A 27,487-nucleotide genomic window follows, 5' to 3' on the forward strand; every position below is an offset into this window, starting at 1 on the left:
AGAGGGAGGAATTAACCCTTCAGGGGCTGCCCAGCACCACCCCGGCCGAGGCAGCAGCTCCCTCCTGGCACAGCCGGCTGCTCTCATTTCCCCCCCCAGACATCTCCAGCCCCCGTTAAGTCTCTACGGGCCGGGCAGACACATCCAGGTGCGGTGCCCGGTCCTGCCCCCGTAACCTCATGGGCCTTGCTGAGCCCGCTGACGCCAGCACCTGCTTCAGCGCTGGACCTTGCAAACTGCCCCTGCTCCCCCCCGTACTCGTCCCGTACGTGCTGGCAGCTCGACCAGAACCTCGGGGCATGCAGCGGAGGCATCGAGCAGGGCCAGGCATCGGCTGCCGCTCGCGTGGGGCAGCCCGGGCTCCCCAGACCGTGACCAAAGGAACCCAGGGCTTTCCGGTGCTTAATGGTGGGCGTGGGGCTTGGGGGAGACCCAGCCTCCGGTTTCTGCTCTGCAGGGCTCTTGGCTCGGTGACGGCTTTGGGCAGGCTTGGTGCGGCCCCTGAGCCGCTTGATTTTATGGGACAGGTCACGGGCTTGGACACACAGAGGTGCCCCAAGGCTGCTCCGGAGCCTGCTGGCCCAGCTGCTGCCCTGCGTGCGCTGGGGCAGGGGACGGGCAGGGAGGTTCGGCCCCGGTTATGCTTACAGCCAGGCACGGGGCGGTCCCCGCAGCCCCCTCAGCCGTGGAGCTGGCCCTGCGGTGTGGGGCTGGGATCCCGCACCCAGCCTGGGTCCCGCGAGCTGGGGCAGGCAGTGCTGTGCCCGTGGGCTGCCAGGGAGCTCCGTAACCTCCTAAAATGGGCTGCGGGAGCGGGGTGGCACGGTGCTCGCGGCTGGCAGACCTTGCTGTCCCCGCACGGCACAGTTGTCCCTGCGTGGCACGGCCGTCCCCGCACTGTGTGGGGCCGCAGCGGGCAGCCTGGAGCTGCGCTGCTCGGACCCAGCCCCCTTCAGGTGCAGCTCGCAGGGCGATGGCTTCTCAGGCCAGCACGGTCCCCGGGGACGCGTGGTCCCAGCAGGGACCCAGGGACAGCTCCGCCACCCGTCCCTGCCGGTGCCTTTTTTCACCTTTGCAGTGTGCTACCACAGCTCATCAGCGGCCTCAGCAGCTCCTGCAATCCAAGCCACTGTCATCCCCTTCCACGGCGCTGGGCGCTCACCATGTGTGCTTTGGAAGCCCAGGCTCCTGTAGGCATCTGCTTTCGTTTAGCTCTGCTAATGATCCTGCTTTTCTCTAGCACCTTCCATCCAAGTGTAATCCCCAGGCTCTTTCCCTGCGCTGTCCTTCCTGGTGAGAAGCACGTCCGTATCCCTGCGGCCCAGCTCCGGGGAGGAGGAGGGGAAGGAGAAGGAGGAGGAGGAGGAATTAGGGGAGGAGAAGAAGGGGGAGGAGAGGCTGCAGCCCTCCTGCCCACGTAGGACGGACGGGTGGCAGCAGCCCTGTCTGCAGGTGACGCTCGGTGCTGGGCTCTGGCCAGAGCACCAGCCCTGACACTGGCTCAAGGTCCCGGTCTTAAATAAAGCAGAGGCATTTGGTGCCGGCGATCGTCCCAGCCCCCAGGCTCCGCAGCACTCCTGGCTTCCCGCAGCTCCCGTGATGTCCTGCTTTGGGCACCGTTTCCCAGCGCTGGCCGGCCGGCAGAGCGAGGTGCAGGCGCCTTCTCCCCGGGAGGCCGCGGCTGCACGGCGCAGCCAAGGAGCCTGAAACTCCCCGCTGCGATCCGGCCCCTGCCCCAGTTTTATTACCTGGAAGTTTGGCCCGTCCGCCCGAAATGACGCCGCTGCTCTGCTGCGGAGGTGCTGCCTGCAGCGCCCGCAGCCTCCCCTCCGCTCCCTGGGCCCCGGCGCTGGGCTGGGGGCAGCCGGGCGTTTCCTGATCCCTCCCCAGTCTGCCAACCCCCGGGACGCTGCCCAGCTCCCCGCCAGCAGCCCCACGGCCCATACAGGAGGGGGTCCTTGGGGTGCCCCGTTCCTGCAGCCCCCTGAGCCCAGGCTCTGTGAAGCTGCTCCCGCAGAGGGGCCCTGTGCTTGTGCCGGACCCCTGAGGACCCCGTGGGCAGCCTGCTTGGGTGCAGAGCGGCCTCCAGCCCTGCTGGGTGCTGGGTTGTGGCCACCCGTGGGGCCATCGAGCTCTCCTCCTGCAGCCCCCGCAGCCCCCAGCCCTCCAGCACCTGCCCGCTGCCCCCGGGGCGTGGAGGGCGCGATGGCTGATGGCTGCGCTTGCCCCGTCCCCTTTCTCCTCCACGTGGACCGGATATTTTCAAGAAAAGAATCTTTCCTACGACGCTCTCCAGCTGCCAGGAATGTGCGTCTAGGAATGCCCAGGGCCCATCCAAGAACAACTTCCAGACGTGAGGCTGAGTGACGGCAGTCCCTCGCGCCGGGGCTCCAGACTCCCCCGCGCTCGCTCGCGGGACGCGGCTCGCCGGAGGCGATGTGTTAACGACACGGGAGGCAGCCCAGCCGAGCCGAGCCGAGCCGAGTGGGTGGGTGGGAGGGGAGCGAGGGGGAGGGACGGGGCCGCGGCTACCGGGCTGCTTCGCACCGCTGGAAGCTCTGTCTGGGAGGAATTTTCTCCTTCCTCCCCGCCGCAGGGCTGGGGGGACGTGGAGCACGCTCCGGCGGATCGGCCCCGTGGGGCAGCCCAGGCGTTGTGCGTCCCTGCGGGATTTTGTCGGGGCTGCCGACCTGCCTGGTGGCACCGTCGGCACCCGGGGGTCTGCTCCCTGCTGGAGGACAGCCAGAGCTGGGGGCGCCGCGCGGGGCCTCCCCGTGGTCCTTGGGGGGTGTCCGTGCCAGGCACGTAGCCCCATGGATGGGGCGAGCCCGTGGGGCATCCCGGTGGCACTGAGCCCATCTTGTCCCAGCCGTGCCAGAGGTGCAGCCCGGGCAGTGCCGCACGGGGCAGCGCCAGATTCGGCCCCGCACGCCCTGGCAGCCTGACGCCGAGGCGCGCGCCGTCGGGGCCAGCACCGCCTGAGCAGACACGGGACCCTGGGGCTCGTGTTGGAGGGGAAAACGTTCCAGGCCTGATGTGATCCTGTTTGTCCTCCTGGCAAGAGCTTCGCCCAGGGATTCCTGCGTCAAGTCCGCAGCTCCTGGCGGAGCTGGAGCTGGCCTTCGGGAAGAGACGCCCAGTCTGGGCTTCCAGGCTCCAGGCACGGCAGCGCTCCCCGCGCAGCAGCCCGGGCCGGTAAAAACCCACGCCTGCTCCTACGCCGGCTGCGCCGCTGCGGCTGCGGGCTGCAGCTCGCCCTGCCGCACGGCTGGAGCCGTCCCCCTGCAGATCGTTCCCTGGGCAGGTGGAGCTGGAGAGGATGTGCATCGAGGCGAGGAGAGCGTCACGCAGGGAAAAGCTGAGAGAAAGCAAAGCTGCTCTTGGCCGTAGAGCCCAGAGGGGGATCTGCATCCCTCTCCCTGCACCCGGGCATCTGTTGGTCCTTGTGGGCCGCGGATCCTTTAGTGCCCTCTCGCTCTGCGTCACTACCGTCAAATGCACCTAGCGCTGCGCAGCCCCAGCAGAGCCACCAGGGCTCCGGCATCAATGCCCGCGGGCACCGCTGGGGCTGCTGCATCCCCTGCCTGGCTTGGCCCGTCCTGGGGAGCCCCTGCCTGGCTCAGTGCCACGTGTGTGGTACTGCTGGAGTGTCCCTGACCTTGCTGCTGCCAGTGGGGACTTCTGCACCTGACTGAGCCGTGAAGCAGTGAGAGCACGTGGGTGTGCTGCTCTGGGAGCACGTGCTGCCGGTAGAAGTGTGTCGGGACGCAGCCAGACAGACGGTCCTACATCTCCGTGACAGACGGTCCTACATCCCCGTCACAGACAGTTGTACATCTCCGTGCCTCGCAGCGCTGCGTGGGCGCGTCGGTGTGAAGCTCGGTGCTGGGAGCAGGGGCTGCGCCAAGCCCCGGCTGTCCCTGGCCCCCTCGCACTCCCCCAGCTCCAGGAGCGGGTGCTGGATGGAGCCCTGAGCGTGGGGACACCCACGGGCAGGTGGCTGCAGAGCCTGGAGTGCCCTGAGGACTCCTGGATGGTGGCTTTCCTGCGGCTGACCGTGCTTTGAGGCTTGCAGAGCCGATGTCCCAGTGTCTGTCTGTCCGCACCAGCAGCGAGCAGTGCCCCAGGGGAGCCCAGATGCCGGGGCTCTGCCGCGTTGGTCCAGGAAGCCCTGCGGTCCCGGCCATGTCCCCGTGCCGATGTGGATGGGGAAGTTCCTGGTCGGTTCCCCTTGGGGCTGTGCACATCCTGCGCTGACGTGTGCTCGGAGAGTGATGGATGGGTCTGGTGTGGCCCGGGGGGCTCCCCCCGGCTCTGCCTTCTCGGGGCTCCTGGCGCCTTTCCGTGGAGGCTCTGTGCAGCTTGCAAGTGTTTATGGGGACCAGATGGTGCCGCGGGGTGAGGGTGACCCCTGACTGCGGGGTGTGGGGGGCACAGGTCACGTTCACACCTCCTCCCAGTGTGTTTGTAATTGGGGACGGGGTCTCTGCGTTTTGTAACGCGAGGGCTGCTGGGGAGAGGCCGGGGGACCTCGCTCCGTGCCCGACCCCACGAGCCCCGAAGGGGAGGACGCGGCTGGGGCAGGTGAGGAGCGGATCTGGTGCCGGGGGGCCTCATCCTGCCCTCGTGCGGCTGCACGGAGCCCTCCCAGGGTTTGCTGTCGATGGTCAGGGCCGGCTCGTCCTTGTGGCGTGTCCCCATATGGGCTGGCGATGGGGACCGGTGCAGCTCATCCTGCCGGCGCTGGGGACAGGAGATGCGGAGCTCAGCGGCACCTCCAAAACGTGCCCGCGGTGCCAGATGGCCCATGTGGTGCTGGGGGCTGCTCCTGCCCCAGAGCCCTGGGACCCACGGCCACGTGCGGACCCCGGAGGCCGGGGAGGGGAAGGGAGGAACGAAGCCCCCGGTGCGCTGGGGGCAGCCGCCTGCTCCCGCTGCAGGCAGCCAGGAACGGCAGCGGCCGGGCGCGTGTGTGCCTGCGCGTGCGTGCGTGTGCAGGGGGAGCAGGCCTGGCCCCGGCCGTCGGAAAATGTGAGGCGCGCTGCTGTCTGCGGGACGGACGCAGGAATGCGCTCAGCCGCGCTGCTGACCGCCCGCAGCCCCTGCCCGCGCGCCCGGCAGGCTGAGGCCGGGCTGCAGCGAACGCGGCGCTCCGGTGCTCCCAGCCCCCGGGCTGTCGGGAGCTTTTTAAACCCCGCTGTGGCAAACGAGCCCAGGAGGTGCTGGCCTTGACGCCCGCATCCTCCGACCCAAGCGCTGCATGTCCCGTAACGAAGCGCAGCTCGGGGCAGGCCCGTGGGCTGTCCCCAGCCGGGCAGGGCACTGGGGGGGCTCTCAGGCCGGTCCCCCTCATCCTGCTGCAGTTCTGGGGTTCAGTCACTGCCTTCCCAGCCTCCCCCAGCCTGGGCCTCCCTCTGCCCCCGGCCCCACTCCCGTGCTGCCGAGGCCGCCAGCAGCGTGTGGGGGCATCGTGCGAGGTGGGGATTTCCTTGAGATGGAGGGAGGAAGCCTGAGCTTCATCCCGGGGCAGCCCTGGGCACTGCTTGGGTGTGAGATGCTTGTGGGGGTGTTTGCTGGGAGCAGTGCGGAGCCACTGCAGGCAGAGCACTTACCCGGCCTCCACTGCTGCTCGTCAGTGCCCTCACACGGACCAGGAGGCCGAGGGGGAGGCAAGGGGCTCGTCCTGCCCTCTCTTCTTACCCCCCTGGCACCCATCCCCTTGAAGCGGTGTCTCCTGCCCTGCCCTCACGCTGCCTTCGTGCCCCCTCCCCCAGGACATCCGCAACACGGTGGGCAACATCCCCATGGAGTGGTACCAGGACTTCCCGCACATCGGCTACGACCTGGACGGCAAGAAGATCTACAAGCCCATCCGCAACAAGGACGAGCTCGACAAGTTCCTGGAGAAGATGGAGAACCCCGACTACTGGTGAGCGGACGCGCGCCGGAGCACCCAGCACGAGGGGAGTGGGTCCAGACAGTGGGATAAGTGCCAGGAGCCCAGGCCGTGGCCTTGCAGAGCCCGGTCCCGACGTGGCTCCTGGCGTGTGTGGCTTCAGGAGCCGAGGGCTTCAAGGTGCTCGGGCTCGCAGCCCCCTTGGGGGACGGGCGCTGCCGTCCAGCCCGAGCCCTGTCACCCTGTCGCGTTCCCCGCAGGCGGACGGTGCAGGACAAGATGACGGGCGCAGACATCAAGCTGACAGACGAGCAGGTGGACCTGGTGCAGCGGCTCCAGAAGGGGCAGTTTGGGGACGTCCACTTCGACCCCTACGAGGTGAGGTTGCGGCACACGCTCGGGTTGCCCGGAGCGGGGCCTGTCCTGCACGCTGCAGCCACGCGTCCCTGTGTGTCCCCAGCCGGCCGTTGACTTCTTCACCCACGAGGTGATGATCCACCCGGTGACGAATCGCCCAGCGGACAAGCGGAGTTTCATCCCCTCCCTCATTGAGAAGGAGAAGGTGAGAGGTCTGGCGGCACCGCGGCCGAGCACGCGGCCAAGCTCTGCCTGCCCCATGCCCTGAGCAGCGCTGGAGGCGGTGGCTGTGGCCACTCTCCTGGCCCAGGCGTGCCCAGCAGCCGTCCTGTCCCCGCCATATCCCCCCACACCGTATCCCCCCACACCGTATCCCCCCGCACCGTATCCACCCCTGCCAAGTGCTCCAGTCCTGTGCAGCCCCCCACCAGGCTCCCAGAGCGGCAGAGCCGTGCTCGGGGCCATTGGTTTCCGTCCTCCCATCCCACACCCCCCTCCTCAAGCGTTCGGAGTCTAGGGGCTCCTGGAGCTGACCTGTGCCTGCCCCACAGGTCTCCAAGCTAGTCCACGCCATCAAGATGGGCTGGATCAAGCCCCGCAAGCCCAAGGAGGACACGCCTACGTACTACGACCTCTGGGCCCATGAGGATCCCAACTCCATCCTGGGCCGGCACAAAATGCACGTGCCAGCCCCCAAGATGAAGCTGCCCGGGCACGAGGAGTCCTACAACCCCCCACCCGAGTACCTGCTCAGCGAGGAGGAGGTATTGGGGGGTGGTGGGAGCTGTGGAAAAAAGGGCTGGGGGCACGTGGGGAGCTGCGGAGGCAGCGGGACCCCGGCAGGGCTGTGCTGGGGGAGGGCAGCCAGGAGTGCTGGGAGACCAGCGTGAAAGTCACCGACATACCGCGATGAGCGGGGGGAAAACACTGGCTGGGGAGCCGGGCAGTTGCTGGTGGTCCAACCTCAAGGGCTTGCCTTGGTTCAAACAAGCCCCAAGAAGAGAATCACTGCGGAAGAACAGAGAAAATGTTTTCTGAGCTGGTACAGGGGCTTCCCAGGCAGCAGAGAAAGGTGGAGGGGCCCTGAGCGTGGTCAGGCCAGACAGGGAAGCGGGGGGTCCTGGCGCGGGCTACGTCCTGGCACGCTGCTTCCAGAGGCACCTTCAGCCCAGAGCAGGTGCTCGGGGAAAACCGGGCAGCAAAACCCGATCAGGCAGAGGGGGGCTCTGCTGGAGATGAACAGGGAGGTGCTGGGGCAGCGGGGAGCGTCGCGGTGTCTCGTGGGGCGGCGAGGTGCTGGCCAGCAAGGCACCAGCTGGGGGATGGTTCATGCTCAGCTGGGGAGGAGATGCGCAAGGGCTGGGGCAGCATCGAGGGCCATCGAGTGCCCGTCCCACGCTGCTGACCCGGCCTTGCCTCCACCTCGCAGAAGCTGGCCTGGGAGCAGCAGGAGCCGGCCGAGCGGAAGCTGAACTTCGTGCCGCAGCAGTACCGGTGCCTGCGGGCAGTGCCTGCCTACTCCCGCTTCATCCAGGAGCGCTTCGAGCGCTGCCTGGACCTCTACCTCTGCCCGCGCCAGAGGAAAATGCGGGTGAGAGCCTCTCAGACCCCAGCACCCCCCTCCCCAGGGTGTCCCAGGGACATTCAGAGTGGCCTCGGCATGCTCCTGTGCCTGTCCCATTGCCACCCAGCCAGGAGCAGGAGCCGCAGTGCTGTGGGGCACAGGCTGCTGCCCCTGAAGCCCCTCGCCTACCCACAGCAGCTCCTGCAGGCGGTGCAGGAGCAGAGCTGGGACAAGGGCTTGCAGTGCTCCGAGCCCACAGCCTGCGCTTCCCGGCCTGATCCTGCCCCTCAGCAGCCCCCGTGTCTGCCGTCCCCGGGGCTGTGGGGCCGTGCAGCCCGCACACACCGGCCCACGGCTCCGGTGCAAGGGGCGCGGCGGGGGCCTGGGCCGTGTCTCACGGGGTGCCTCTCTCGCAGGTCAACGTGGACCCGGAGGACCTGATCCCCAAGCTGCCGAAGCCAAGGGACCTGCAGCCCTTCCCGACCACCCAGGCGCTGGTAAATCAGTGTGCAGCTGGGGGGGGGGTCGCGTGGGTGCCCGGTGGCAGCAGGATGCCCAAGGTGGTCCTGGTGGGCACGGCATGCCCGCACACCCGTACCTGCCGTACTGGGCGCTGCTGCCGCCTCCTTGCCGCGGGGAAAGGCCCGGCCCTGCAGCCCGTGTGAGGCAGGACGGGGTCGGCACCATCGTGGGTGGGCAGAGCCGGGGATCGGCCCCAAGGGAAAAACAGGGCCCCGGGTTCGGTCCCGAAGCAGGGTCGGTGGCACACAGATGAGGACGGGTCCCCTTGCTGTGGCAGTGCGGGGAGGTCCCTGCAGAGGTGTCGCGTAGCTTCACGGGGCCCTCACCCGCCTCCTGTCTCCCTCCCCAGGTCTACCGTGGGCACACCAGCCTGGTGCGCTGCCTCAGCATCTCTCCCAGCGGGCAGTGGCTGGCATCAGGTAAGGAGTCGCTGCCCAGACTGGGGCATCCCAGACACACCAGGCACCGCTGGCCCAGTCCTGGTGCTGGAATTGGTCCCAGCTTTGCCCCATAACAGCACAGGGCTCAGGGCAGCCGCTCGGCTGCCCCCTGCGCATGTGAAGGCCGGGGCTCCCGTGAGCTGCCAGCCACGGGGAGCCAGCCCACCCCACTCTGCTGGTGCTGGACTCGGGGGGGGAGCCTGGGCATGAGGCCAGAGCATCCCTGGCTGCCCGAGCCAGCACCGCGTGTCCTGCTGCCCACGGTAAGGCGCGTCGCCTCCAGAAGGTTCCGTGGGTTTTTCCAGCCGCTCTCGGGGACCCCACCCTGGAGCCTGTGTCCCTCCCGCTCAGCAGTGGAGAAAGTGAGGCTGGAGGAGTGAATGGCGGAGCCCTGCGCGGCCGGCCGGAGGCTGGAGATTGAGAGCAGATGGCAGTTTAACAGCCCACAAAGGCACATGTGCTTTTTATAGCGCTGGAGTTTCCAGGCTGCCAGCTCCCGGTGGCCGCGGTGTCGGTCGGTTGCACAACGTGGAATTCCTGGCCCCGGACTGGGAAAGTGGCTGAGATCAGGCGTTAAAAATACCCCGACCTGCGGGGACACGGCACGCCGCCACTACCTGCTCCTGCCGCGGCTGCCCACGGAAAAGCCTGCCCGGGGGCTGCGCCGCACAGCTCGACGGGGCTGCGCCGCGCCGAGCTGAGCCGAGCCAGGCGTGCTGCCAGCACGGCAGCTGCGCCGGGAGCTGCGCGCGTCAGGAGGGGACCACGGGCAGAGCCGCGGTGCTGGGGGAGTGGGGAGGGGGCCTGTTCTCTCTGCAGCAGCCCCCGGTCACGTCTCGCCTTCGTGGTGCTGGAGCTGCTGTCGTGCCGAGGAGCTGCTGGGGAATCGCCGGCGTGGGGGCACTGCAGCCTCCCTCCTGCTGCTGCCAGGGCTCCTCCCCGAAGGCTGCGAGCGGGGCACGGGGCTGCCCTTCCCTCCGGCTTGGGGATGCGTCCCGGCCCCCCGAGCCAAGCCGTGGCAGCGTGGAGTCCCCTGGGGGAGCCATGCCTGACCTGTCCTCCCCCGTGGTGTCCCGCAGGCTCCGATGACTGCACGGTGCGGTTCTGGGAGGTGTGCACGGCTCGCTGCATGAAGACTCTCCCCGTGGGTGGCGTGGTGAAGAGCATCGCCTGGAACCCCAACCCCACCGTCTGCCTCGTGGCCATCTGTGTGTGAGTGCCGCAGCATGGCCCCCCCCCCCCCCCCCCCACACACACACACACTCCCCGGCCTCCAGCGCGGTGCAGCCAGGAGCGGCTCCGGGAGCCGGGGGTTGTTGGAGTCCTGTCCTGGAGCCTGTCCAGCCTCCAGGGAGCTCCTGTAACCTCGTGGCACCTCCAGCAGCGAGGACGGCTGCACTGCGGTGCGCGAAGCCACCTCTGCTTGCTGTGACCCTGCCGCCCACCTTGTCTGGTGGCCTTCATTCTTCTGCAGAAGAACCACTCAGTCCCCACCAGCCTCTCCGGGACACCGAGGCTATGACACCCCACCCCCCCCCAGCCCCCACCCCCCCCTTTCCTGGCCTGCAGAAGGGCCTGGCTGGCTTACAGACTCCTACACCACCCTCCCCATGGCCCTGGCCCTGTGCTGGGGCCACGCCGTGACCGTGCAGGGCTTGCAGAGGGTTTTCCTCCCCTCAGCAGTGCCCTGACCCCTCCTGCACTCTTCCCACGCCACAGGGAGCAGTCAGTGCTGCTGGTGAACCCCTGCCTCGGGGACAAGCTGCTCTACGGAGCCACCGACCAGGTGCTCGAGTCCTACGTGCCGCCCGAAGAGGAGCGGGTCCAGCCCGTGCAGTGGGTCGCGGCCACCATCGAGGAGCACGGCAAAGGCATCCGGCTGACCGTGCAGCACAGCAAGGCAGGGCCAGGGCAGCCATGGGGTGGTGGGCAGTGGCCGTGGGGTGGTGGGCAGCAGCCCCACTGATGGGCCTGACCCATGACTGTCTCCCACCCTGCTCCCTGCAGGCCCTCAAGCAGGTGACCTGGCACGGCAAGGGCGACTACTTCGCCACCGTCGTGTCTGACAACAGCAACATGCAAGTGCTGATCCACCAGACCAGCAAGCGCTGGAGCCAGAACCCCTTCCGCAAGAGCAAGGGGCTGGTGCAGTGCGTGCTCTTCCACCCCATCCGGCCCTACTTCTTCGTGGCCACGCAGCGCTACGTCCGCGTCTACAACCTCCTCAAGCAGGAGCTCACCAAGAAGCTGATGGCGAACTGCAAGTGGGTGTCCAGCATGGCCATCCACCCCGGAGGTACGTGGCCTGCCTGCTCCCCCGGGAGTGAGGCGGGATGGAGCAGCCCCAGGCTGCCTGGGGTGCGGGCAGGGCTCTGGGTGCTGGCGGGGCTGCGTGGGGCTTGCTGGTGACCCCCGCAATGTGCCCCCCCCCCCCCTTACAGGCGACAACATCATCTGCGGCAGCTACGACAGCAAGCTGGCCTGGTTCGACCTGGACCTCTCCACCAGGCCCTACCAGCTGCTGCGGTGAGCCCCAGCCCTGCGGGGAGCTGCCCACGCGCGGGGTCCCCCAGTAACCTGCCTGCACCCCAGGGCCCCTTCCCGGGGGCTGTTCCCTCTCCTGGGACTGGCAGCAGGATGGAGCCCGTCGGGGCTGGGCCAGGAGCAGCCATCCCTGCCCAGCACGGTGGTGTGTCGTGGTGGGGGCGGTGAGGGCAGCTCACTGAGGGCAAAGCCGCTGGGCTCGGTGCTGGGCTGGGCTCCGAGCTGCTGCAGACTCCCTCGTTCCTTCCGTGTGTCTGGCCATACCCAGCACAGCCTGGGGTCTGTAAAGCTTGGCCACGCACAGGGCTGCAGCAGGCACCCTCCCCTCGCCCTGACGGCACGCGGTCTCTGCAGGCACCACAAGAAAGCGTTGAGGAGCGTGGCCTTCCACAAGCACTACCCGCTCTTCGCCTCGGGCTCGGACGACGGGACCGTCATCGTGTGCCACGGCATGGTCTACAAGTGCGTGGGGGAGTCCCGGGGCTTCGGGGTCAGCTCCTCTGTCCTCCCACAACCCCACGGCAGCACAGGGCTGCAGGGCTGGGGGTGCTGGGCTGCCCCACGCCTCGGGTTTGGGGAGGAGGGAGGGGGTGTGCAGCATTTGTGGGGTGACTCTGGAGGTGGCAGGAGGGAGGCAGAGCCCCGTGCTGACCCGACTCCTCCCACACAGCGACCTGCTGCAGAACCCGCTGCTGGTGCCCGTGAAGGTGCTGAAGGGCCACGCGCTGACGTTGGACCTGGGCGTCCTCGATGTGCTCTTCCACCCCACCCAGCCCTGGGTCTTCTCCTCCGGCGCCGATGGCACCGTCCGGCTCTTCACGTAGTTGCTGTGTGGTGCCAGCGTGCCCCCGCCCCGTGCCCCGACACCGGCACCCTGTGGCTGGGGGCAGTGCTGGGCCCACCACGCTCCGCTGGGAACAGCACTCCTGCTCCTGCACACAGACTCCTGGGAGGAACTGGGGGGGGGAGGGGGGGAGAGGGGCTTTATTATTAAACTTTTTTGGGTACAGATCTGTGTCACTTTGTCCTGCATTGCTGGCTCGGCCTGGGCTGGCCATGGGGACATGCAGCCACCCCAAAACCTGCTCGGTGCTGCTGCCTCCCCCACCCGGCATGGTGCCCTCCAGCCTTCCCTGGAGCACTCGCGGTGTTCGCTGTCCCTGCCTGTCCCGGCACTCACCCCAGGACCTGAACCATTCCCCCGGGGTGATATTGAACACGCAGGACCTCTCCTGGCTGCCTCCCCCCAGTCCCTGCGGGGGAGCCACCCCACCAGCCTGGCCACGCAGCTCGGGGCAGCCGAGGCATGCCCTGGGCCTCGCAGCGAGTGCAGCGTGTGGGAGAGCTGGGGCTGGGTGACCCCGTGCCGCCCTCCCCAGGGCGGTGGGAAGGACGGGCAGCAGGGCAGGTGGAGTAGGTGATGTGGGGCAGAGCAGAAGCCAGGATGAAGGCCTCAGCACTCTACAGGTCTCCACCCCCCCCACCTGCCCCCTCCCGCTGCCCCAGCCCCCACCACCCCACCAGGGTCAGGCTTGGCTGGGGAAGTGGGGGGAAGATGCCACACGCCACCACCTCACTTCTGCACTGGTGCAGCTGCCAGCAGCGCCTGGCCTGGCCTCAGGGCCCCAGGCTGCTCCCACCCCGCGCAGTCCCCAGGGACCCGGCAGCACCTGGGCTGCAGCAGGGCTGGGGCCACGCACCAGAGGTGGCATTGTGCCCCCCAACTCCCTTCGCCCCACAGCGCAGCAGCCAGAGCAGCCCCACAGCCCCAGAGCAGGGACACGGCGAGCAGCCAGCCCCCACAGGGTCCCCCCATACCCCACCCCATCCTGAGGGCTCCCCCCCCCGCAGTCCCGGCGGAGGAGCCCCCACGTGCTGCCCTCTGCACCCTGCGGTCCCGCAGCCACCGTGAGCTCATCCCGTGCATGAGCTCAGCGCTGGCCATGGGCCAGGACGGCCACAGCCGCCGGCCCTCCCCGCCGTGCGGGGCCGGGGAAACCGGACGGGAACCTCCATGGCCCACGCTGCCGGAGGGGGCTGCCTGCAAAGCCCCCGGGACCCCTGCAGCAGGGACCCACAGCACCTGGGCTTGTCCCAGAGAGGGGCCCTGGGCTGGAGCCGGCACCGAGCTTGATGCAAGGATCCTGGGCCCAACGCAGTGAGCCCGGCACACGGCAGGGGGACCACAGCCCCCCAGGGACTCCCGGCACTGCAGCCATCCCTGAGTGCAGAGTTGGCACCTTTGGGGTGGTGTCACTGCCTCCTCGCTCCATCCCACGGGCCTGGGTGTTCAAGCCGGCTACAGCCACCACGCACCCGTGTCTGGGGTGAGGGCAAAGCCCCGCAGCCCCAGCTCCTTCTCCTGAGGGGCCGGGCGTGGGGCCAAGGCACTGGGGTGCCCCCAGGCACAGCACAGCCCCTGCAGGGGGGGAACCCCCAGAATGTCTCTCCTGCCACAACCAGAGCCAAGCAAGGGAGCACTGGGACTGGAACAGGAACAAGTGAAAAAAGGCTGCCCCCCTCCGCCCCACCCACCCCCCCAGGCTGGCACAGCCTCTCCATGCACACAAAGCCCAAGGGGAAGAGGAGGAGAAGAGGGGGCTCAGGAAGCAGGGGGGCAGGGGAGATGGGGCAGGGAAATGTGCCATCACATGCACACACGCAGCAAACACCTAAGTGCTGCTGAGCCCTGCCGGGCCCAGAGTACTCAGAAAGGGCCCCACAAACAAGGCCCAGGCAGGCTCTACCCCAACCCTGCCGTGCAGGGCCCAAAGCACCGCTGCCTCTCTCCCAGTAGCCCTTCCTAGCCCTGGCTTGTTCACTCTGAGCCCTACTGACAGCAGGGCTCACACCGATGCTGCAAGCCCCGCTGGACACACAGCGCAAGTGGCACTTCTGGGTGCTCAGGAGGAAGGCTGCCACGAGGACAGGGCTCGAGCACACTCTGTAAGGCATTACCCACGGGGCTCCTACCCAGACCCCAGCCCTCCGATCTCATTAACGTCCCCACAAACGAACCAGGCAGCAGCAGGGGGCAGCTGGACCAACTTTCACCCTGCAACGACTCCCACAGCACCGGGCCTTGAGGAGCGAAGAGCTTTATTTAAAAATAAGTTTATGTACACGAGTGTTGAGAGGACAGTGACATTCATCGAATGGGGCCCCGGGGGCAGGCAGGGCCCTGCGTACAGCATCGGGGAGCAGCAGGGAGGGACGAGGGGGAGGCAGCGGAGGGCTCGGGCTCTGTCCTGGCTGCGCAGAAGCTGCAGGGGGAGCCGGGGAGGCTCGGGGACGCTGCCTGCCTGCGGCTCCAGGGCAGCTGCAGCCCCTTCCCTCCGGGAGCTGCCACCCAGGGCCCCTGCCCCGGAGCCTCGTCCCTCGTGTCCTTTGGGTGCTGCGGGGCCACGGCTGAGCCAGGCCCTGAGGGGGAGTGGTGGAGGCACTGGGCCAGGCGGGCTCCCGGGGGCTGCGGAGAGCGGAGGAAGACGATGGAGCTGCCGCGAAGGAGGGCGAGCAGGGCCCCGGGCGCGTGCTCGATGCGGGAAGACGTGGCAGTGCCCGTGGCGAGGAGCGTGCCCAACTATTGCTGCAGTGGAGCCGGGGCTCACAGGATCCTGACGAGGCGGCCCAGCGTCTCTGCCACCTTCATGCGGACGGCGGGGACGGGGTCCTTCAGGAGCAGGTTGAGGGCTGGAAGGAGCAGAGCACGGACATGCCGGGGGCTGCGGGGGCACGGCCGCTCACCCCGGCCCCAGGCTGGGACCGTGCCTGGGCCGAAGCCACAGCCTGGCTTTCCTCCAGGGCACAGGGAGGGTGAAATCCTGCTCAGGCCCCAGAGCTGCCCCTGGGGCTCCCCACCAGCCCCTTCCCCAGCTCATACATGCCCGGGGAAGCAGAGGCACTCTAAGTCCTCTTGGGACCCCCCTCCAGGAGCCCACTGCACTGAGACCTGGCCCTGCCCTGGGGCGTGGGGTCAGGGCTCGACCAGGGGGCCCCTCCTGCAGCACCCCGGGGAGGGGAAGGGCCCCAGCACGGGGGTCTGGGGCTGGAGCCAGGTGCCGAGCCTCCGCGGGTCCGCGCGGCTGTGCAGACGCTCGCCGGGCCAAGCCTCCCCTATCAGCACGATTTCCTAATGCCTGGAACAGCTCCCGGTAGTAAGAAAACAATCCAGGTAGTTTTTCCTAGCAGTAAAAGTATAATAATATTTTTCCAGTAGCTTGTTTACCCGGCGCAGGAGAGCCCTCGCCTCCCTCCAAATCCCCCCGCTCCCGCGGCGAGCGAGGCTCCCCTGATTTATGTGCCAGCTCGCTTCCTGCTCGCGGCATCCTCCTGCCTCGCCGTCCCGGCCGCGGGGGTGCCCCGGGGCGGGCTGTAAATCTGAGAGCCCGAAGCCCTCCCCGGACCCCGCTCTACTAATCCACTCAATACGGGAAGCTCGCGCAACCCAAGCCAGGCCTGCTCACTCCAGCTATTACTCACACACACGCAGATTATCTTTCACTTGTTTCAAACAGACAGGCCTCTTTCTTCTGGAAGGGCTCAGGGAGCCAACGGAAAGATAGTTTTTCCTTTTTTAGTGTTTTTTAAGCTCTCTTGGAACAATCCAAAAGTTTCCATGCATTACTATATACTATGAGGTCACTAGTGACAGGGAAAAAATCCCTGAAATCCAGGAAAATTACTTAACTCTGCTCCAAAATGCCACCAGCTTCAATTTGACTTTTTATTAGCCCTTCATAACGAGCCTCAGCTCTGCCTTTTAACAGTTAACACATTGCAAACAAACGCTGCAAGTCCCCTCCTGCTTACGCTAAGCCGCTGCAAATGCCACGCGAGCTGCAGGCGGTGCCCGGGGAGGGTGCCCGACCAGCACCGGGGCCGTGCTGCGGGGTCGGGGCTCAGGGGCTGCAGCCTCGGCCCCGGGACCCGCTCACGCCGCTGCCCGCAGTCCGCAAACTGCTCCTGCTGCAGCATCCCCGTGCCAACAGCTTGGCCTGTGGCAGCGCCTTCACTTGCCAGCCCCGGTCCCCTGTGCCTGCAGGTGCTGGGCTCATCCTGGCCGCAGCTCCGCCTCCTGTGCCCTCACGAGTCCCCCTGCACACCCAGGGATGCGTCCAGGCACTGGCTGCAGGCAGTGCTGGATCCCAGCACATCTGTGAGGGAGCAGGGTCCCATCGCAACCCCATCCCTCTGTGATGGCCTCAAGGCCCCGAGCTGCTGTTCCCAGGGATCCCACGGTGCTGCCCGTGCCACGGCCCCGTCACCCAAGAGTGGAGCAGGCGCCTAGGGCACGGCATGGCCCCACGCTGGGGAGCCCAAACTCATGGGGCTGGGCTCCGGCTCCAACCCCCAGCCCCTGCTCCCCGGCAGTGCAAGCCGTGGGCACCAACTCACCCGATATGAGCTGGTCCAGGTCCACTTGCTGGCAGTGGTCTTCGTCCACGTGCAGCACGAGGAAGCCTGAGGAAGGAGCTCAGTGTCAGGGCTTGGTCTGGACCCCGCTGGGAACCCCCAAGTCCGACGAAGGAGGTCACAGAGGCTCGCAGGGTGCCGGGTCACTCGTCCCTGCTGTCCGCACGTTGTGCAGTCATGCAGAGCCAGCAACAAGGGCTCATGGGGGCCACATATCCGTTGTGCACACACCGCCCCAGCTAACACGTGCCCTAAGGAGGCTCCCACCAGCACCTCTGCCTCCTGCAGCTCCAGTAGCTCACTTAAATCATTTCTGGGCACGTCTGCTTGCAGCGCAGCCGAGGTCTCCACTGAAAGCAGCACAACCTCACACCACTTGCAATATTACATGGGTAAGAGCAAGGCTGGCTGCTACCCATATCCTCAAAAAGGAGTTGAGAGCTCCAGAGAGAGATGTGAAGCCTCGGGAGCAGCCCCAGATGTCCCTCGGTGCTGGGATGCATCTGCAGCTCCCACTTTAGCAGGGGCAGCACCAAAACCAGGGTCGGGGCACGGAGCAGCACTGCTGGATGACTCCTGCTTGAACCACCTGCCCTGTTACACGGCTCAGCCACAACCACAGAACTGCTCCGAGCTGACAGCACGGGGCTGAGGCAGCACTTCTGGCTGATAAAGCAGTGACACGCGCTGCTCACCTCACCGTAACCTCATCCGCATGCTGCAAGCTGAGTCTGGAAATCTTTACAATGATGGGATGAGCTGGTCTAGGTCCAGCAAAGGTCTGTGCAGCCCTCAGGCAGGCCACTGCTGCTGCAGGACAGGGTCTGCTCAGGAGCTGCCTCCGGTGTGTGCTCACCCAACCCACAGTATGCCCTGGCCACGGGCTTTCACGGCAGATGCTGCACACCCTGCGGAGCAGGCACCAAACGCCTCCCCAGGACACCCCCAACGGCCACGTCCAGCCTTTAGGAAGAGGAGACCCACACTGCACCCAAGAGGCTTGGGAGCAGGACTTACCAATGAACATAGGCGCAGCTGCTCTGATGTCCACCCAGTTGCTCTTGAAATAGAACAGGTTGGTTAAAATCAGGCGATTCAGCATCTCCGGGTAGCTCTGCATCTGGGGGAGAAGCGGCAGGAGAGGAGTCACGCAGGGCACGAGGCCGGCTGCTGGCAGCACTGGCACCATCTCCTGGAAGCCCAGAGGTGCTGGGTAGGCTGAGCATCACCCAGGACACTGGGCTGGGAGGGGGAATGTCCCCGTAAGGACACAGGGGCACTGGGCAGGACCCCGAGGATCCCACTCGGCAGCCCCAGCACGAGCCCCATGGGCAGCACCAGCACCGGCACCGCGGGCTCTGGCTGCGCTCACCAGGTGCTTGCAGACGTTGTTCATGAACTCCCCGTAGTGCAGGCTCCTGTCCTCCCGCAGGTGGTTCAGGAACATGTCGCAGAGCCCCTCGCAGCCCATGTTGGGGCCGCACATGCGCAGAGCAAACTTGCAGGCCTGCGGCACAGAGAGGGGGAGGCTGCAGCGTGTTCCGGGGGGCTCAGCGCCTCGTGACCTTCCCAGGCTGGTACCCCACGCTGGAGGGGCTCCCTGGTGCCCGCTGGTGGGCAGCGAGGCACTCACCTTGACAACCTCAGGCTTGGGGTCCTGGAGGTGCAGCAGCAGCGTTACCAGCCCGTTCAGGATCTGCTCGAAGAAAGCCTCGCAGTCGTCTTCGCTGAACTTGGTCAGGTTGCCGAAGAGCACGATGGACGACTGGCGGAGGCCGGGCTGCTCCTGCAGGCAGGGGACGAGCAGGGCTCAGGGAACTCCATTGGGGTGTGAATTCACCCCTTCCCTCTGACTCCCCAACAGCACAGCCCCCATCCCCTACATCCCCAATTCCAACCACTGCCTGCACCGGAGCCCCACAGCAGGGGACACCCGGGGGGCACTGAGCCCACTCAGGGATGGGGGTCTCCGTGCCACGTCCAGCTCTGCCTGCCTGGGGGGGTGCACAGCTGGGAGAGGGGCTGGGTAACGCCTGGCTGCGGTTTTGCTCAGGCTGGGGAGAGCCACTGGAGCCTCTGCAGCCAGAGCGTGGTGCTGCAGGGGCTGGGGTGCTCCCCGAGGGTGGCACCGGAGCAGCAGGGGGCAGGATCCTGCACTCGGCTTGCTCCGTGCCGTGGCGGAGCTGGCAGTGATGCTGGAGGGGTTTGGGGGACGCACAGAGACCACTGAGAGCAGCGGAACATTGCGGGACAGATGCCTGCAGAGACCTGGCCCCCTCCCTGTCCCCCAGCACCCACGGAGCACAGCCTGGACCCTGCTGCCCACTGGGGATGGAACCCATCTGTCAAGCAGGCCCTGGCTCATCGGACAAGCTGTTTTAGACATGACAAAGGCACAAGCTCTGTCCCCCAAGCTCCCTTACGCTGTCGAAGAAGGGTCGGATCCTGATGGCGATGTGGAGGAGCATGGACTGGATGTCTCTCTCCTCCAAGTGATCCAGGAGCTTGGAGAGACTGGACATGGCCTCGAGCGCAACCAGGTTGTGGGGGTCGTCTTTGTCGTCCATGCCGTTGACCATGGACGCCAGCAGCTTGGCCCCGTGCTTCCGGACCTGCAAGGGCAACAGGAGAGGAGTGCTCGCTATGGCAGGAGTGCTCGCCTGGCAGGGACCCGGCCCTGCTTGGCCATCCCCAGGGGCCAGGACGGGCTCTGTCATGCCTAGGTTGTGCCATGGCACCAGCACCAGGCAGGGGACCCGGCCCGCTAACTCAGGGTCATTTCTTAAAGCAGGATGAGCCAAACGCAGCGTTCCCAGAAGTCAGTGACCTGATCACTGAGCAGTGCCCCGCAGCGAGCTCCTGCCTCACCCTTGCTTCCAGAGAGAAGGAGCTGGAATTAAATTAAATTACAGCTGCTGAGCGCAATGCATCTTCGGCACAGGCCAGTCACTGCACGCGGCAACTGCTCACCGCAGGCACCGCTTCTCCTCCCGCTGGAGCGATCGGCGCAGCATTTCGCTGCGTAATTAGAGCCGGTGCACAAGCAGCAAAGGGGGAAATTAAGTTTGCACAAGCCACATCAAGTCTGCCATTGCTTAATTCTGAGCGCTCGGCTTTGCAAATCAGGCTGCGCTGTCCAGTGCAGCTCACGGAACACGGCTGGGAACGAACATCGCATCGCGACCCTGCGCCACGGGGACGTGCGGGAAGGGACTGCCGTCCCCTGAGCCCACCGGCCACGCCAGGTCGGCATTGCTCCAGGTCGCCCTAGCAGGTAAGGGAAGGAGCAACTGCAGCACTAACGTTAAACGCAGCCACCCTGCTCCCAGCTGATTGCAGATTCGGGAGGCACTACCCTAGTGACACGGGGGCAGCTCTCCCAGGCCCTGGCACGTGGGAAACCCAGACGCACTGAGCTCTGCTCCTGCTGGATGCAGCAGGGAAGCCAGCAACAGATTATCACTGCTCCTGCCCGCGTTGTATGAGGCTCACTGCAGCCCTCCTCTTCCTCACAGCGCTGCTGGCTTCCTGCTTCCCCAGCTGCTGCCCACAGCAGCGCTGCGGCTCACGCAGAGCAGAGCATCGGGCGCTATCAGCAGCTCTGCCCAGGCTACGCCAGCAGAACGGTATTTTTAGCAGCTGCCTATATTTTAGTGGCAGCTCACAGTGGTGTATTTGTCTGTCCAGGGCTGGCCCGCCCACGACCCCTTCCCAGAGTTTGGCACAGCACGGAGCAGACGCCCACCAAGCCCCACGCTGCTGCTGTTGGGACCAGGTAGGCAGAGCGTGGGCAGCCCGGTGCAGGACGCACTGCAGCAATCCCACGTCTGCCGGGCAGGAACGGGGTCGAGCAGCCACGCCCCAGACAGGGTTGAACCTGGAACCTCATGGGACAGAGCCGTGACTGCAGGTCCCCAGCAAAAGGCAGTGGACACGGAGTATCCCACCCCTGCACTCCAGCGGATGCGCCTCCGGCATGAGCTGCCCCGACCACAGCACTTCGGAGATCTGGAAAACTAATTCTGGCCTGCCTGAATCCCACCGTCGGGACAGGAGATAACTGTATTTAAGGATCCATTTATCAGCTGGTAAAGACACCAGAGCAGCAGGAAGCAGAAAGGGCAACGGGCCGACACGTCTCCCGCAGGCGTGATGCTGCTGCTGCTGCTGGGGGCGGCCCCACAGCACGACCCCTGCTCGGGCCAGCCGGTCCCCCCACGGCTGCCACACTCTCCTCCAAACCAGGCTTTTACAGACATCTCTCAGAGCAGCTGGGAGCCTGCCCCAAAAGGGCTCTCAGACAGCGTGCCACGGAGTTTGCTCTCACCTTTTCTGGTGACCCCGAGGAGATGTTGCCCAGCCCCCGGAGAGCCAGCATCCGCACCAGCATGCAGGGGTCCTTCTGCCTCCCCGTCATGTTATCCATCACGGTCTCCAGCAGCATCAGGTCATTCACCACGTTGCTATTAAGGAGCTGAAGCAGGAGAGAGCATCAGCAGTGACAGGACAGTAACCCCTCAAACCACAAGGGAGCTGATGCCTCTCATTCAGGTGCTCTTATTCCATTACTCTGGGAAAGAGCCCAAGGCAGACTTGGTTTGTCCCCAGTTCTCTCAGACCCTAACTCTATGCTCAGGTCATCCAGACGTACATCTGGGGCAGCCCTCACGCCCCTACACAGGTGCTCAGATTTGGGGAACCTGCAGTGATTTGTAACACGTAAGTCAAGGAACCCCAGGGATGGATGACGCAGGACAGTCAGAAGGGACACAACTGCGTCCCCCCGGAGCAGGACCGAGGTGCAAGACCACCTCCGGGGTGAGCTGAGGGCAGCGGGGAAGAGCTCGGGCTCCCTGCAGGGCCCGAGGGCTGAAGCACGTCCCGCCAGGCTGCGCAGCAGCCGAGCAGCACAGCGCCGGGAGCGTCCCCAGCACCAGAGCTCCTGGCGAGCCGTGCCAAGCCCCGGGAGTGCTCGGAGGCATGGAGCTGGGGGGTGATTCAGGACCCCCGGCTGGATGGAGCCGATGGGGCTGCTCTCCCCCTGACCCCATCCCTGGGGCTGCAGGGAGAGCCATGCGTGGACATGGACGGGCTCCGCGGAACAGCACGGGGCTCGTCCCCAGCGAGCCGGGGAGGCCGTTAACTGGGGAGGCCATTAATTGGGGAGGCTGTTAATTGCCTGCAGCGGCAGGGTCGGCGCCAGCCCAGCACAGGAGGGGCACGCCGGGGTTAACGACCTGCGAGGCGGCCACGCTGCCTTTAGCATGGGCTCCCGGGGGCTGCTCCGGCCTGGTGCAGGGCTTCAGCAACCTGCGGGGAGATGCTGGGAGCCCCGGGGACCCCAGGCGCAGCACCCGCAGCCGGACGTGGGGGAGCTGGTGGCTGCAAGCGAGGGGCTGCCAGCACCCCAGAGCTGCCCTCGGGGCTGGCACGGAGCCCCTTATCCAGCCCCTTAACCCAGGGCATCCCAGGGCAGCGCTCCGCACCTCTGCCCAGCGCCTGCGGAGAGGCTGAAGGCACAGAGGGCTGAAGGCACAGCGGCTGCAGCGTGCTGGCCCTGCGCTGCCTGGTGCCGCGGGTCCCCACTGCCACAGCCCCGTGGCCGTTCCCCTCCTCGCTTCCACTCTGTCATCTCCGTCACTGGCACGGCTGCGAGAAAAGGGACTGAGCTCTCACCTCATCAGTTTTGAGAGAGGGAGACACAGGCATTTGCTTCCTTCCCCTCCAGCTCCATGGTGAGGCAAAACTGCTATTTTAAACCCTTTAAGGATGCAGAGAGCCAACCACACTCCAAAACTAAAGCAGATTCTGGGACGGGATCCAAGAGCAGGGCCGTCAGCTCCCCCAGCCAAACAGAAAATAAAAACAGTGCCTTAATCCCAGGCTGCTTAAGCAGCTGAGAATTTAAAAGGTGGTTTATAAGCAGGGATATAGTTCTGCATTGTTGGCATAAGGTGCTCCTTTATGTAACAAACACTCCTCGAGTGGCCCAGGGCTTTAAGGTGGTATGTACGCGCAGCTAGTGTTACCGTCTGCTGGCCGCGCTGCCCTGCGCCAGAGGAAAGGACTTGAGTCACCTCATTCCTTAAGGTGGTACGTAAGGAGGGAGTTATGGCTTGCTGGCTCACTGCAGTGATGCGTTAAGAGTTGGACTCCTGCACGCTCTTCTCTGCCATCCCCTCTGCCAGAGGGTCGGGAAGCCGAGGAGGACAGCTCGCGGCTGCGCCGTGCCGCGAGCGGAGGCACGGCCCCGCTGCAGGGCAACCCTCGTCCCCGCTGCCTCCTGACCGGAGCCGGGCACGGAGGGACAGACAGGAGCAGCCACCTCCCCTCCTCACCTCGGCAAAGAAGGCCGTGGTGGTGATCCTCTGGCTGTCGAACACGCTGCTCAGCGTCGGGACGAGGTTCTTCACAATCAGGGGCAGCCTGGGCCCGGCGTGGCGTGCCATGGCGCTGCAGACAGAAGGGGCCGTGTCACCCACACCGGGACGCTCTGCGGGGACGGGCTCAGCCCGCGCAAACAACGGTGCAAAACTCAGCAGCGAGAGGAAGGGAACTCAGCGCTGGGAGCAAACCAGCCCCCCAGATCTATAGCACCGGGGTCATCGGTGGCCAGGAACCGCGGGGTGCTCAGAGCAGGTTCCTGTGCCCGTAGACCCAGGGACCCACGAGCAGAGCGCGGTGAAGCGCTGGCACCGAGCCCCGCACCATGGGGTGTCAACAGCCGGGCAGCCACCACGTGCCTCTGCTAACAGCTCCTGCGGGGCCAGCAGGACGGGCAGCCAAAGCCCAGGGCAGCTCCGAGCCCTGCGGGCAGCTCCCCTCGCCCCAGCAGCACCGCACAAGCGGGGACCATCTTCACATCCTCACGTCCGTGCCCAGGGGCTGCTGGCAGGGTGACCCACGCTGCCCCCACTGAAACCCGGCCCTGCACCCATCCCTGCTCCGTCCCACCCCTGCGGGGCTGCTCACGAGGTAACTAACACGTTAACCCGTCCCGCACCGGGCAGCGAAGCATCTCTTGCCCGCGGTTCAGCCCACGCTTTGCTCGGACAGGCACAGCACAGCCTGCCACCACCACCTCCCTCCTGCCACCGGCTGGCCTGGGGACGAGCCACAGGGGGCACCCAGCTCCAAGCCCCCGTTGGGTCGGGCACCGCGGCCGCAGCGGCTGCTCCAGCAGAGCTTGGCCAGGAGGGACGGGTTTTGTTTGGGATGAGACACACAAGCGTTCAGGAGGCTCAGTAAAGCATTTTTGTGAATGCTGGAAAATCCCAAACCGGTCGTCTCCTCCTCAGCCGTCCAAGAGCTATTAACTGCGCTGGGTGGAGGGACAGCGGAGTCCCGAGCTGAACCAGGCCGATCGGGACCGGGGCCGGGGCCGTCCCTGCGGGCGCTCCTGTGCCAGCACGGCCCCACTGCCCTCGGCACGGGGCCGCGCAGCAGCCACAGGGAGGGCAGGCAGGGGATGTCCAGCCTGCAGCCAGCCGTCTGCAGGGGCTGGGTGCTGCTGCAGCACCTGGTGAACGGCGTGGGCATTTCAGCAGCAGCAAAATAAAAAGAAAAAAAATCCACCCAAGACCGTTCAGTATCTGTCACACCTTCGTTAGAAGGGCACAGCCTCGACAAGCTCATCAAAGCAGCCGAGACCAGCAGAGGTTTTGCTGATGAGCCCGAGACGCTGCTGCACAGCCCCGGCCTCCTCCTGGCGAGCCGGGGCAATGAGCACCAGGCAGTACGGGGTGGCAGGCACGTGGCAGCAGAACTCGTGGGATGCGCAGCCCAAAGGGAGCTGAGCCATCGGCTGCATCCAGCCTGACCGCGTTCCCGGCACCGCTGCTCAGCCCTTGGCGCCCGTCCACGCTCCCACCCCCCCAGCAGCGAGTCCCGGGGCCGACCACACCAGTAACGAGCACTTTCCCCCGCTTTGACCTCCAGGCGTCGGGCGAGACAGAGGCCGACAGTGAGTCACCCCCTGCCCGGGCTGCTTCCAGCGCACGGGGCCTGGGCCCGGCCACCCCACCGGCGGTCCCACCCTGACCCCCGGGAACCCCTCGGGACCCTGCAAGGGCTGCGAAGCATCGCAGCTGCCCCGGGACGCAGCACACCCGGTCCCCGCGGCCACGCCACCACCGGTGCCGGAGGAGAAGCAGCGGGAGCGGCGCGTCTCACCCGGCCAGCACGGCGATGCCGTCGTGGTGCCTCTCTGGACTCGCCATCAGGTCCCAGCCGCCGGCACTGCCCACAGCCCTGGTGACCGCCTCGCTGCCGCCCCGGGCCAGCATCACCTTCAGCGTCTCCACGGCGCAGCTGGGGAGAGAAGCACCGCGCCGTCACGCCGCGGCACGAGCCGCCCGCGGCCCAAGGGGCGAGCCCGGCACGCGGCAGCGCCGGGACAGGGGCTGGTGCGGAGGCACCCGAGGACTGAGCGAGCTTCAGCTGGAGCGAGACAAACCCATAACTCACTGCTACTTCCATTTGCACCGTGACATTTGCCATTAAAGTGATCCAAGACAATAGGCTGAAAAGTAAAGAAGTCCAGAACTACTTTAAGGAGGGTTTTTTTGCATTAATATTTTATAGGTAGGGATTATTTTGCTGTGAGCACAGAGCAACATATGGGAACCATACATTATCCTGTCAAAACAAAACAAATATAAGTAATGGATAAATCTTAGCCTTCAATATGAGCAAGAGGAATGTATTTACCACACACACGAAGAAAACATGATTTAGGAAGGGTGTCTCAACACAAAGGTCTTTCGGCTTACGACTTGGGCGCCTGCTAGTTTGGCTTCTGGAAGGAGTGGGCTGGGCTGCGGTGACGGGGGACAGGGACGTGTAGGGACAGGGCTGCAGGGCACGGGCACCCCAGGGCTCTGCGGCAGGACACCCCGGCCTTCCTTAACGCGGGACATGCGATCTCTGCTCTCCTGTGTCCGAAGTTGAGAATAATGATGGAAAATAAGCGCTCACCCACCACATGCATGGAAAACACACCCCACCACAGCCAGACCTGGAGCGTTTGGTGGCTCTGTGCTGCATTTGTCCGCACCCTCCCTTGCAGCCAGGTCTGGGGTTCCCCGGGGACAAGTGCCTCGAGGATGCATTCGCCGAGCAGAGCATCACCAAGGGCTAAAGCCGAGCATCTGCCCACGACAACGCACCAAGAGCAGGAAAGGAGACAAGCAGGAGCACAGAGCAGGGTTGCTTTGCTCCTCGACACAGGCACTTCCAGTGCTCAAAGCACGAGGACCTCTCCATCCGCAGCCACCCAGCACCCGCCACGAACCCCAGCAGAAGCTGCCTGGCCCCACGCTGCCCTCACAGCCCTGCACAGTGGCGCAGGCGATGCCCAAGCCTGATGTCTGCACCACAGGACCCATCCGGGAGAGCCCACGGACAGGCACTCATGGAGGAACATCCAGCTGGATCCGTCAGCGATGGAAATGGAAAAGCAGGACCACCATCGCTTACTGAGCCAGCTCGCTCAGCTCTTGTGCAAAGCCCTGCCTGGAGGAGAGTCCTTCCGCGAGCTCTGAGCATCCCTGCACCACGAAGGCTCCTGGACAACCAGGAATTAACTACTAATTAAATAAAACCTTAGGCTGGAGTATCCCCCGCCATCTGTCCACACCAACCTGCCGGTACACAGAGGAGCCCTGCTTTCAGTGCCCGGGAGCCCAGCTACACGGACCTCAGGGGCTTTCAGCCGTGTTCAGGCAGAGCCAGCCCGACCTGCTGCCGCCTGCGAGCTGGCTGCGGCGCCTCCCTGCTGCAGCTGAAACCCCAAAGCGACCTGCACGGGCCTCCAGCGAGGTCCTTCCTCGGAGCGAGGTGGCAGCCTCTGATCCCAAAGAGCCCCCCCAGCAGCCTGGAATAAAACCCTGGCTGCTGCGTCGTACAGGAGCTGGTGCAGAGGGAAGGTCTCCTGACGTACCCTGACACGCTTGGAGCAGGAGACCCTGACTCCTGGCAGCTCCTCCAGCTGAGCGCCTTGCTGCTCAGCCAGCGGCTGAGGACCACCAGCCATGGACCACCACCACGGCTGGTGCCAAGGACCACCACCACCCCCCACAGACCACCACCCCCCCAACGATCGGAGCAGCACGGCCCTGCAGAGGCTGCACAGGCTGCGGTGACAACCTGTGTTGGTGTTCAGCAGATCCGTGCCCACACCTCCGCCCAGCCCCATGCTCTCAGTGCCCCCAGGGCAGGCAGGAACCTTCCCCGAGCACTACCAGCATCCAGCACCCCTGGCCCCAACCAGCCTCCCATCCTGCTGACAAGACCGACCCGATCTTCACAGCCTTATCCAGCAGGCTACACCAGCAGGCCCTGGTACGCCCCCAGCCCACTCCTGGGCCCTTGTCCTCGCTGTCGGCATCGCCCCACCCCAGAGCCTCGCCTCCAGCTGTGGGACGAGGACCACCACCCTCCTGCAGCAGCCGGCAGGGCACCGTGGGGACCGCTCACGTTTCTGCACAGCAGGAAACCTGCACAAGCCTCAGCGCTTCGCATGCGCACAGGTGAAGCTGTAGCTTAGCCCAAGAAAGCCAGGGTGGGATTTTTCTTGCAGCACAAGAAAACAGCAGCAAGAAAGCCTCTGGCAGAAGACAGAGCCCAGCGAGGGCTGGGGACCTTCCCACCAGCTCTGTGGCTACGGATGAGGTCCGAGAGGCGAGGGCACGGCCCCAGCCCGGCGCTGGCTCTCGGGGGCCATCACCCAGCCAAGCCCCCGCTCGCCTCGAG

General features: G+C 65.9%; 2 protein-coding genes across 10 annotated transcripts in view; one reads left to right on the forward strand and one right to left on the reverse strand.

Annotated features, from left to right (window-relative positions):
- The window catches only part of BOP1 (BOP1 ribosomal biogenesis factor), a 54,093-nt gene extending 41,761 nt beyond the window's left edge, over window positions 1–12,332 (forward strand). The window contains exons 4-16 of the mRNA XM_040547506.1: window positions 5,775–5,929; window positions 6,157–6,274; window positions 6,357–6,458; window positions 6,805–7,017; window positions 7,683–7,844; window positions 8,234–8,314; window positions 8,689–8,758; window positions 9,859–9,991; window positions 10,499–10,679; window positions 10,787–11,075; window positions 11,221–11,305; window positions 11,678–11,785; window positions 11,994–12,332. Coding sequence (XP_040403440.1) covers window positions 5,775–5,929; window positions 6,157–6,274; window positions 6,357–6,458; window positions 6,805–7,017; window positions 7,683–7,844; window positions 8,234–8,314; window positions 8,689–8,758; window positions 9,859–9,991; window positions 10,499–10,679; window positions 10,787–11,075; window positions 11,221–11,305; window positions 11,678–11,785; window positions 11,994–12,147 — 1,851 coding nt within the window. The 3' untranslated portion in view covers window positions 12,148–12,332. The remainder of the gene's footprint in view (window positions 1–5,774; window positions 5,930–6,156; window positions 6,275–6,356; window positions 6,459–6,804; window positions 7,018–7,682; window positions 7,845–8,233; window positions 8,315–8,688; window positions 8,759–9,858; window positions 9,992–10,498; window positions 10,680–10,786; window positions 11,076–11,220; window positions 11,306–11,677; window positions 11,786–11,993) is intronic.
- Window positions 12,333–14,405: 2,073 nt separating this feature from the next.
- MROH1 (maestro heat like repeat family member 1) overlaps window positions 14,406–27,487 on the reverse strand; it is a 48,460-nt gene continuing 35,378 nt past the window's right edge. For all 9 annotated transcript variants that reach the window (XM_040547518.1, XM_040547514.1, XM_040547516.1 and 6 more), the window contains 9 exons: window positions 24,908–25,045; window positions 23,074–23,188; window positions 21,063–21,209; window positions 19,159–19,347; window positions 18,369–18,521; window positions 18,108–18,242; window positions 17,753–17,855; window positions 16,718–16,783; window positions 14,406–15,013 (listed from right to left, as the gene is read on the reverse strand). In XM_040547518.1, coding sequence (XP_040403452.1) covers window positions 14,928–15,013; window positions 16,718–16,783; window positions 17,753–17,855; window positions 18,108–18,242; window positions 18,369–18,521; window positions 19,159–19,347; window positions 21,063–21,209; window positions 23,074–23,188; window positions 24,908–25,045 — 1,132 coding nt within the window. In that variant the 3' untranslated portion in view covers window positions 14,406–14,927. The remainder of the gene's footprint in view (window positions 15,014–16,717; window positions 16,784–17,752; window positions 17,856–18,107; window positions 18,243–18,368; window positions 18,522–19,158; window positions 19,348–21,062; window positions 21,210–23,073; window positions 23,189–24,907; window positions 25,046–27,487) is intronic.

Source organism: Cygnus olor, chromosome 2 (assembly GCF_009769625.2).
Source record: "Cygnus olor isolate bCygOlo1 chromosome 2, bCygOlo1.pri.v2, whole genome shotgun sequence".
NCBI lineage: Eukaryota > Metazoa > Chordata > Aves > Anseriformes > Anatidae > Cygnus > Cygnus olor.